The sequence below is a fragment of the Hermetia illucens genome, chromosome 5, assembly GCF_905115235.1.
Source record: "Hermetia illucens chromosome 5, iHerIll2.2.curated.20191125, whole genome shotgun sequence".
NCBI classification, from domain to species: domain Eukaryota; kingdom Metazoa; phylum Arthropoda; class Insecta; order Diptera; family Stratiomyidae; genus Hermetia; species Hermetia illucens.
In genome coordinates this window covers 76,703,942-76,715,221 of record NC_051853.1, presented here as the reverse complement: position 1 = coordinate 76,715,221, position 11,280 = coordinate 76,703,942, and the positions used below count along the sequence as shown (strand labels likewise).

Genomic DNA, 11,280 nt, shown 5'->3' with positions numbered 1-11,280 from the left:
TTTGGATGCTTCGAAAAAGCATGTACTAGCGGGATCGATCGGTCCAATCGATGTCGAAGGTGTGAGGAGAAAGGACATATTGCCAAGGAGTGCAATAGGGACCCCAAATGCATTTTGTGCAAAGGGAAAAGAGGGGCGGGGCAATTGGCATATTGCCGGAAATGCTAGATGCCCGGAATTTAGGAAGACGTTAACTGCAATAAAAAAATTAGGTTAATACAAATAAACCTCAATCATTGCTTGTGCAGACCACTTATGAATCCGTGATGGAGGTTGCCATTATCAGTGAACCATACAGAAAGCTTGTCGATAGTGTATGGGTTAAAGGTTCAGCTGGTGGAGAGGAGATATGAGCGTGTAACATGGGCAAGGCGGCTAGTGGCTTTGTGTGGGAGAAAAGAAGTGGTATATTCGTATACAGCTGCTACGTCTCACCGAGCCTCACACGCTTTGAATTTGAAGACCTGTGAGATTATCTTGTTCGCAATGCAAGAGGACGAGGTCCAAAAGTGATAGCCGGTGATTTTAATGCGTGGACCATCGAGTGGGGGAGCAAAGAAACTAACGCAAGGAGCAGTGCTCATTAAAAATATTCGCCCAGTTGGATATGTCCTGGGAAACTAGCGAGGACTTCATGTACAGGGGTCACCAAAATTAATTGACCTTTGAACTTAGGATGGAGCCACTGGATAGGAGACCCGCACCCCGGAAGATGAAATCCAAAAGAACGGAAAAGCAATGCATGAAGAAACATTCTTGGAGGTGTGGCTAGACCAACCTAGTGAAGCAGGCACCTCTGCAGATAGAGCTCTATATGCTCATTTCCCAGTTTTGCCAAACTTGTTAGCACTGATGAAGGGAACAAGTGGTTCCTGCAATATCGGTATTTGCAAGAACAAATATCCACACCAATGAAAAAGAAACAACAAATTTTTTTATTATTTCAGATAATTAATCGTTGGAAACACCGCATAATTACACTCAGATATACCAGGCATTTTTTACTGCAACTTCAAAGCGCGATAATGTAAGCACAATATAGCCATTGGATCATTCATTGTAATTGAATACTGCTTTATTGGGATCAATTTTAAATCCTGTTCGAGTCTGCGGTTAGTGTTCTACTTCAAGTGTGTCTTCCTCTTCGAGAATTGCAGTAACTCTGAAAGTAGACGCTTTTACTCGCAGGTTGTCAAATCGTACATCTCCCTTTTCTGGTGTTTTAGCATTCGTTCTGTTTCCTGTGGCGACCCTCGTTCTTCAATATTTAGCAGCTCTATGGCTGCGGTGTTCGATTCTTTGCATGGCCTTTTTAATAATTTTCAGAATTTAATGTCTCACCAATCACAATTATTATTTGTCATGAAGACTGGTTGATAGGTGTATAAGTTGATCCATTGCAGCGCCACCAAGGGCAAGTTACAACAGCGAAGACAGGATCAAAGTATTTCCCATTAAAAACCATACGTACATATCACTTTTCATGACAATTGGGTGAACAGAAGAAGTTGATCTGTCGCAGCGCTATGGTGCTCAGAGGTGGCGGTGAGGAAGACGGGACGGCAACCCTGTCGGTCAAACCAAAACCAAGTGGCCGAGGAGAACCTCCATAGTGGTTGCACCGGGAGACGCTGTACTCACTCGCCCGTGATGCAGTAGGTGAATGCTCCAAAGGCCTAATCAGGGCGATCAGACCCGAGTCTGCACGGGGACTCATCTGAAGTGGTAAATTGGGCATGAGACCTCACCAGGGGTATACTAATACCATGGGAACCGAGATAGCCCCTGGACTCTCATACTTCGGGTGAACTCCCGTTGAGTGCAGTTCGGTATTTGCGGTTGGCTTCCTAGTGGGAATTTCATGGGGGTTGTTGGTTATGCTCAAGTGAGGAGAGACCTTCGGGCCTCGGCGTGGTGTTGCGTTTCAACACGGGTGCCGTACTCCTGAGTTCGGTAGAGATTTAGGTAGGTCTTGCATCCACCAGTATGAATGCTAAGCCATGCACTTTGTATAGACTGGTACCATTGTTGCTTGTCACAGCGGGGCTTTGATTGTGGTCGCAAAATCAATCCGTGTCTTAAGAAGACCGTGAGATTAAGTCTTCTAGACAGGTGCTCACGTAAAACCCTCAAGGACTCACTGTCGTAGTGCTATCTGGCGACGAGCTACAACAACGTGGATGGGACAAAAATATGTTCCATGGAAAAATACATATATACACCATCGGCGATCGGTTGAACGATTCGGGGGTCCATTGATTACAAACATGTGTGGTATCAAATGAAAGAGCTTGATTAGCACTCTCGCAAACTGGTCTTATTTGTGATATTGGGTTAAACATAGAGGTGAGAAGGCTCAAAATGTATGCCCCGAAAAGTGTACCAGGTCTCGTTTTCAGAATCTATCCAATCGAAAAAATTACAATGGTGCACCTATACAAAAACTAGGCCTCAAAATACATCCCATATCGATACCACCTATGCCCAGTGATGGAGGTAGTAGCTGAAATACCTGGTAAGACGATCGCAGATGGTGAAAAGGCAAAAAGAGGAAGGGATATGTGAAGGAAATTTCTTCAAGGCAGTCTCCAGGGTTCAAAAGAAAAAGATGAAGAGGGGAAAGAAGAAACAACACGTAACGCAGTTAAAAAACTGCCTGCTTGAAGTCAAAGCAAACACGAAGGGTTGTGGTGCACCGAAAGAAAAGGTTCGGAGACGAAGGAGGGCTAGACCTTCAGCTCTCCTCATTAAACCAGGAGAAGGAAAGAATTTTGCGGAAGCCGTCAACGGGATCCGATATAAAATCAAACCCGAAGACAGGGGAACAGAAGTGTCTTCCATTGTATTTAGATTCGAAGACAACAAAGGTACGTTCTGTGGGGGGGCCAAGGGGCTACTGGGAGAGAAGGCTTTGGTTTCCAGCCAAGAACTTGTGTCCTCTTTGAAAATCTGACATCTTGACTGTCTCACAGAACAGACCGAAGTAGAAGAGCCCAACAAGCCCGCAAGTCTTCGCTGTGGTGAAACTTCTTAACAGCGGGAAAATCGGAGTAGGTTAGGTAGTATGTAGGATACGAATTTGGGCAGTCTCAACCGAACAAATGTTATACCGTGGCGACGTTGGACGTGGAAAATTTTAGCTACTTAACTATGTTAATGGAAAGTTGCATGAGAGACCCATTACCACGGCAAGTGTGCCATAAGGCTCAGTATTGAAGGAATAGTCTCGATGGATCTCCTGGTAAGTGAGGCGTGCTTTGAGAATGAATCTACTCAGAAAAGCTATGGAATACCTTAAAGTAAGAAGATATCAAAATGTCCGGCACTTCTTCTAAGGGTAATGGTGGAGTTATATCCACCAATCCAATACCAAAAGCAATGCTAAAATTGAATAAATCGTGGGAAGAGGAAGTCCTTAATTATAATGGTTTGATCAATCAATTTGTTTGATGTGAAGGTCTTCGTTTCAACCTTCATTATCAGCGGTTCAATAACATTTGCGGACCTTTACGATTTAAAACCCATGTTCATCTCACACATGCAGTACTTGCACAGATTTTCTATTTTGTTCTTAATATCATGGATACAAGAAATAAAGACAAATTAGTGTGAAATAAATAATATGATGCATGTGGTCCCAGAAATTCCATAACTCGTTAATATTTAATAATATTACTAGCAGGAAAAGTACGTCGTATTCCCATGCACTTCTCCCGATCCAGAAACAAGGCGTTAATCTTCCGCTTCATATCAGCTTCTAGATTGGCTCTAGTCATCAGCAACTGTTGATGCTGCTCCTCCGCTCTTTGCAATTTTTGATGCAAATTGGCCACCGAGTCCTGAATATCGCACACTTCTCGAACCAAACGAACCTGAGCAAAGTCCCTGAAAAGATAACAATTTAGATAAGTCGATGGTCACTGGTTTATTAGTCAAGTCTTACTTGCACAATTCCAAACCAGGACGATGAGATCGTGCTTCCAAACGGGTTTGAGCCACCTTCAAAGGATTCGATTTATCATCAATTGCTTTTCGTAGCAGCGCAATATGCTTTTCCATATCGAAAATTTCTTGTTGTACTTGATGCAGATGGAGTTGCATTTTACTTTTGGCTTCAGACATTTCGGCTGCCCTCCGGTTCAGGGCATTATTGGTGTTTATCCAATGATCCCAAACAGAAGAGCTTACGGAGTTTATAAGCGTTGCAGCTTCGCTACGAAGCTGAGCCGAACTAGTTCGTTCTGACTGAGATCTGTTAAGGATCAAATCATTAGAGCTTGTGGAAACATTATGTCAGCGGTATACCCACCTATTGATCCTGGTTGAGCTCGCTGAAGCCCAAGTATCAGCAGTGCTAAGCGTGGGATCATACTTCTCGATACTTGCAAAGTAATTTATACCGCGGCTGTAGTTGTTCAGCTTGTGACAAACTCCATCGATTCCAAGAGCAGACTCCTTCAGCATGAGATCCTGCTCAAGTTCGTGTTGAGAGGCTCGACACTGAGCCAATTGTCTCGAAATTTTGTCCAATAAATTCCGAAGCTTTTGTTGACTATTTCGTAGATTGTCTACTTCCAAAATCAAATTCTTCTCGACATGGTCATGGACCATTTCTACGCCCTCACGTTTCTCCCGGTTGTAAAGGCATTCCCGGGCAATATGAAGAGGTGCGTCTAGATCGGCTAGAGCTTTCTCTGAGTCACGTTTGGTATCGCATAACATGGCTGTTTCTGAAATGAGTTTCTCCAGTTCAGTGTTGAGTTCGTTACGCCAAAATGTGACATCAGTTAAACGCTCGCCTAGTCGCCGACCAGCATCTCGTTGTCCTTGAGCAGTCTTCTCATCAGTTTCTCGGATAGTCCGGACAGCTTCGGCACGGAGTCGTTCTGCATTGTTCCTGCAGAATGGAAGCAATTTTTGAATAGGAAGTATATGCAAAGTGAATGGCAAGAAGCAAAATGAAGGTGAAAATAAGTCACCATCAATTGGACCGCTTGCTTGTTTTTGGCACAGAGTGCCCCTGATTCTCCGTGTTTGGCCCTGATATCAGATCAGTTTTCTGAGTTTTTAAGCATTGGGTGCTGTCTCAAAAAGAGGACTCCATGCGTCATAAAAGTGGTAGAAACTTTTTCTTCAATTGGTCCGATCCGCCGTCAAGTTGATGGTAGGCTCAGGACTCATCAATTACAAAAGTGAAAATTTGTTTTAAACGGAGGTTTTGCTATCAATCATGATCCAAGAAGAGAGTCATCACCGCGAGTTGTCAGCGATTTCAAACCAGTTAATGAAAAGCTTTGCGCCACTGTTTAGAAATTAAATTTTAATGTTTGGCCGATTAACATACACACCCTAGCCGAAGAAAATGATGACGTCGTTAAAGGCAAGTTCTACGTATAATACTCTCGAGAAGACGAATGTCTCATTGTTCTTGAATAACATCGAAAGTCTGCTATGGGCCTGCCTCAAACGCAAATTATCGGTTTCGAGAAAGCATTCAACAGCGTGAACAGTCTGGAGTGTTGTACACAGGAGGGGCTTTGCGGGGAAACTATTTACTGTTATCAGAGTGACAATAAATGGTACAAAATGTCACGTGCTGCATCAAGGCAAAACTTTTAAGGAGTTTAAAGCGGCATTCAAAAGGCTTGGAATCTCACACTGATATTATATCTGTGGTTGTGGGTTGGTTTTTGATGGCGTTCTTCAGGTTGCCATGTCTGCGCAACTGCAATGGACTATTTTACCTTTACTCAAATACCTCGCCCATGCTGACGACCTTACCTTGCTCTGTCATCGAATCATGAACCCTGGTTAAATGACTCTGGACTTGGTGAAGGCAGAGTGGAACTCAATATAAACAACAACAAAACCAAGGTTTATAGTCTGACAGGTCATCGCGCTCTTCCTATTTTGGTTGCATATTGCAGCACATCGAGGGCATTGAAAAATTAGTGTGTCTCTGTTTCTCGAACCCATATAAGTGACACAATTCTGCATGTCCAGATTCAGTTGCTTAGGTAAAGGCTGCCTTTGGAAGCGCCCGGAGAGATGTAATATTGTATGCTGCCTGACAATAGGAGGAATATCACAAAGGCTCCTTAAATCGTGCCTCAGTTTCTAGTAAAATTCGCCTTCAGTTAGCTTGGTATAATTTAATCTTTTGTATGTGGTGGATAAGTTGGTCATCATGGTATCTAAAGCTACAAGTGATTTAGATTTGGAGAAAGCAGTATCCTAATCAAGTACGACCTTACCAAGAACACTAATAACAAAGCCGAAGAAAGATGAGTTGAAAGCAGACAGCTCAACGACAAATGGGTTACTTATTATTATTTATTCAAGAGAGTCGACGGCAGTAGGTACTCCAGGACCTAGAGAGGGACCTTTCCAGCAGAAAATCTGGGATCTCCGCCAATGCCAAGCATATCTGAGCTGAGGAGAAGGCCATGGATCAAGTAATGCTTGACAATTCTGGCCGCAAGGGGAAAAAAGTCCTAAGATATTTTGGTGCTTCAAAGCTTGGGCCCTCGAGTGGCTAGCAGAGAGCAAAAGGGAAGGGGTTTCTAATAGGCTTTGGGGGGGGGGGGGGGCTTTGGGCAGTTGGATAAAGTTCTGGCTAACGAAAGGGATATAAACACCTTCCGAAAAGAGCTTGGTTGTCAGCCCTGGTGCGTTGTACGTCCTGGCGCTGCAGCGAGGACTACATCCACAGCAATCACCACGCAATCTTCCTTTGAACTATGGATGAAGACACTTCACTGGAAACCAGGATGCCCGACAGGCTAGTCTGTGAAGGCTTTAAATGTTCAGACCTTCATAGAGGTGTGGCTAGGTCAGTCTACTAAGGCAGGTGCTTCAACAGGAAGAGCTTTCCATGTGACGTAATGCATCATCAAAGCATGTCTACGAAATGCACATTCTCCAGTAAAAAACCCAGCTAATGTTAGAATAGTGCACTGGCTATTTTCGATCAGACGGGATAGGGCAGGTGCGAAAAGAGCATACAGCAGAGTAAGAGAGAATGTTTGAGGGAGATCTGGTCGTCGTAATGAAACGATTCAGAGGTGATCCATCCTGCCCCACCGTGCTGTTGAAAATCATCCAGGGGTTATTACCCCAGCAGTAGAGAGACACTGAAACTTTCCAGCGATCTCCACATGTGACGGCAATTCCTACAATAATGAGAAACGAGCTGCTAGTGATCTGCGGTTGGGTACGTAACAATAAAGCCCTGGACCTGGATGTCATATCGAATATGGCCCTTCAGTTGGCCGTGAAATGCAGGCAGGACATGTTTGTTAAGTTGTTTGAAGTGTGCATGTTCGAGGGGATATTTTCTACGCCATAGAAGCGGCAGAAACTGGAACTAGTAAACCTTCAGGTGAGCCTTCTTCTAGACACTAATGCTGGAGGTAGTAGTAATCTACAATAGATTACTCCCGAATGTCATTGGTTTTTTTGAAAATCTAATCGACGGAAAAGGTACTAGTGGTAGCGCCTTGACGTGATAAATGTATTTAATTCAGCCAATTGGAGCCTAATACGGAAATCTTTGGTGACGATTGATATTGCCAACTATTTTGTTGCTAGTTAGACATATCACTGGTTATAATCGCAAAGTATCTGGAAGATGCTGTTTTATACTCATTATAAGCAATCACTCCGGTTAAAGCTTGATTAAAGAAGATGAAAAAAAAAACAGAAACTATCCCCACGGAATCATATCATCATTTCCAATTACAAAAAGTACGTGCAGTAAACTTTCGATAAAGTACCCACATGGCTCTGGCAAGGACGATGCCCAACTTAGGCGGGCCACGGTATATTTGTAGGTTACTTATAGCTAGTGTAGTGAGCTTGATCTTGCTCTATGCAGCTCTAGTTTGGAGAAAGGCATTGCAGATCTCGTTGGACGCTTACATATGGATCGCAATCGACAGAAGGACAGCCCTAACTGCTGATACCTGGTAGGGAGAATGTTAACATTTTGAAGGATAGGAATGCGATAAGTTCCGGAATCGGATCTAAATGGTACACTGCGGAAGGTGGAGCGGGTCAGGGAAGTGCCGTTTCAAGCACCGCTTATAGAAGAAAGGAGAATAAGCTGCAGTGAGCTAACTCCAGTTCCGTGAGGGGCCGGGGATAGTCAAAGATTGTTTTTGTGGGTAAAAATCCCACATACTGGCGTACTAGGCCTGAGTCTTTTAAAGATTTCTCCTTCTAAAAAAATACAACTTGTGGTTGTCCTAACTTTACCTCCTCTTCGTTTAGATGTTAAACGAAAAGTGACTAACTAAAGTGAATGAAGAAGTTTGGCAAGGAAAAATTCAGACTTCCAGCCAAATCTTTTAAAAGGTAAGCAATAATGCTAGTTAGACGCTCGCTTACTTTTTAGTATTACTGCCACACTGGAATGCGGGTAGGATTTTGAAGTATTTTTGGAAAGTTTGAGAATGCAGCTGACCTAACTTCTCGGGAAAATATTATTAGCATTGTCTCTAAATTAGCCCAGCGATACTAATCGACTGTGCAGACAATGACAAACCGCTAACAACACGAAACGTTGTCACCATATCATGTCAAGTACTCCTAAACAGATTCCTAAACCTTTCCATTCAAACAGGGTTAAAGCAAAGAGACGAGCTTGACCCCTGCGCTTTTCAATTTAGTACTCGAGCATGTGGTCATGTGGATGGCCCTCTGAAAGTACATGATCCACGTGAATTCCTGGGTATATGATTTTAGCTCGGTGATTTGCGATTGGTCTTCTTGTGGGAATTTCATGGTGGTTGTGATTACGCCCATATCGCTGGTAGAGTTCCTTCCAGGCTTCATGGGTTGAGCTGCGCTTTACAACTCGGAAGTCGCTCCCTTAATTGCGAAAGATCTGTTAGACGGGCCTCATATCCACTGGTATGAGGATTGAGCCTGCACTCAGAAGAAACCAGTGCTGTAGTGCTAGTCAATGCTGATTGTAAGGACCAAATCAATCCGTGTTCGATGAGGGCCGTGGGGTTATTCATATACGCCAAGTACTCAAGTTGAGCCCCCAGAACCTTCGTCAGACCTGTCTTACGTTATGGCAGCAAAACGTGGACTTTAACTCACACCGCAAAAAAAGGAGGTCTGAGGCAGGATATTGGGCGCAACTCGCGTAGTAGATGAGTAGGGCATCAGGTGCAACAGCGTTATGGAATTTGTGGTGAGCCAGAAGTCTTGGCCATGAGCGCACGGATGATGAAACACGGAGGTGGACACAAACCTTGACGGAAGCGAAGGCCAGAAAGAGACTCTAGCGCTGCGAAGGAAAAGAAGAAGTTCCAAGTTCTTCAGTGAGTCGGGTAAAGATAATACCCCGCCATCTACTCCAACGGTTAGGGGGAGGCAAGAGCCCTGAAGTTAAATAAATTCCCTCTGCAAGACCATCAAACATTTTACATAAAGCTGCCTAGTTTGATGAGGAAGTTTTAAGGTCAATTAAAATAGGAGCTATTATGAAAGACATATCGGGAAACCAATGACGATAATACATAGACATAGTTTGCCTATTTAGTCTAATATAATATTGAAGCACTTGTCTGTGAACTGTTTCGTGCACTTATTTAAAAAAAACTTGCTCATCACAAACATATTTCATTTAAAATTTGGAGGAATGGTTGAGGGTAAAAATACAGTGACTTAAATACCTTTCCTTCTGTGCACATACCTGTTTTCGTTGGACTCTGAGTACATATCTAAACAATGATTGGACCATTCCCCGGGGGTAAAACGTGTATACAATGCAGTCCTTGCAGCATGTTGTGGATTGGTGTCATATCCCGTCACCAAATTGGGGAATTTTAAAGGCTCCGACGACATATTCGATGGGTTGTAGTGAACGTTGACCATTTGGTGATGGATCGGCTGCGGAAGATGAACAGGTTGGGTAATTTCACATCCAAAGGTAGGCTTCCATGGATGTCCCAATGCGGTCTGGAATATTTACAAATTATAAGTGTATCGAGGAGTGTCTTGCCAGTTAGTGGATAGAAAAGGATATGATACTTGGTATGGGATTCCAGCCCGAGTAGGAATGGGCGGTCCAGCTGCACTCGACCCGGAACTCCATGGCTGCAATATGAAAAGGAATAGAAAGCATTGTCACCCTCATCAAAGACACATATTTTGCGGCTCAAAATCAGATTGCCTGCACCAGGCAACCATATTAGTTGGTCCTAAATTACTTGCGAAAATCAAATTGAGCAAACCAAACGGTGCTGAAGAGGACATAAGGGGAAAGCTTCAAATCTCAAACCAGTCAAACTACTCATTCAAATAAAACATCCCAGATACAGTACATAGTTTTCCTGAAACTGTCGAAAATCCCGACGTTGATTTAGCATTTCTCCGTCGATATTCCACTTGTCCAGTAAGTTTTCCTTTACAAGTCTTGAATCGAAGAGTCGATTTTCCAGGTATGATGATGCATGCCACTTCATGATGCTCTGTTTCTCTTTCGTCCTTTCTTCTATAGAAAAGCACAGATACTGATTGATCAATTTATTCTAACTTCACTTTATCTTCGAGTCGAGTCCTTTTTGAACAATCTGAACTGAAGCGCACTTCTAATTAGCTCACTATAGGATCAATACAATTTGCTTTTTGAATTCCCCATGTATCCTGGGAATGTACATGTTGTTTTGAACATAAAAGAAAAACAGGAACTGAATCACGAAATATTTAGGGATCTTTTGCATTGACCGCTCTGTTCCTTACCAAAGGAATACTTGACTTTTGGAGCGTGTATTTCAATGTGTTTTTTGGAGCAAACGGGAAGGGATAGAATCTTTGCACTAACGAATCTTGAGCTTGCCAGCACAGCATCGCACAGTCAACTCAATTGAATTCAAACTGAATCGAATTTTATGTACACAAGACACACTATCGGAATTTGCACAGGAATACTTCCCTAGGGAGGAACCAATATTGATCAAACAAAATGTTAGGTAATTTGGGTTCTTCATAAAACGAAATGATGGAGAGGAACCAACAAGTGTTAAAATCGATGGGAAATACATAGTTTTATTGGGGTTTATCCAATTTCCAATTAATGCATATATTAAAAGCTTTTTAAGGAGCTGAGAAATGAGGCGGATGGAATTCTAGGGTTTCGAACCAATCAATATTTTCTTTCTCCATTCCTAATTGCATATCAGAGTCATAAGTGTACAATTATTTTATATGTGAAGATAAGACAAATTTCTTTTTGTAAGCTGGAAGCCCCTGGTCCGACTGGCATAA

General features: G+C 43.0%; 1 protein-coding gene across 2 annotated transcripts; it reads right to left on the bottom strand.

The window, feature by feature from the left end:
• Positions 1-3,546: 3,546 nt before the first annotated feature.
• LOC119657548 (tektin-3-like) lies at positions 3,547-10,930 on the bottom strand. 2 transcript variants are annotated; one of them, XM_038064501.1, is made up of 6 exons: positions 10,756-10,930; positions 10,045-10,110; positions 9,707-9,972; positions 4,310-4,897; positions 3,944-4,252; positions 3,547-3,885 (listed from the first exon to the last, which is right to left on the bottom strand). In XM_038064501.1, the coding sequence occupies exons 1-6, from the start codon at positions 10,861-10,863 to the stop codon at positions 3,657-3,659; spliced, it is 1,566 nt and encodes a 521-aa protein (XP_037920429.1). In that variant the 5' UTR covers positions 10,864-10,930; the 3' UTR covers positions 3,547-3,656. The 2 variants fall into 2 exon arrangements, with proteins under 2 accessions (XP_037920429.1, XP_037920428.1); XM_038064500.1 differs by having other exon boundaries at positions 10,338-10,884.
• Positions 10,931-11,280: the final 350 nt, after the last annotated feature.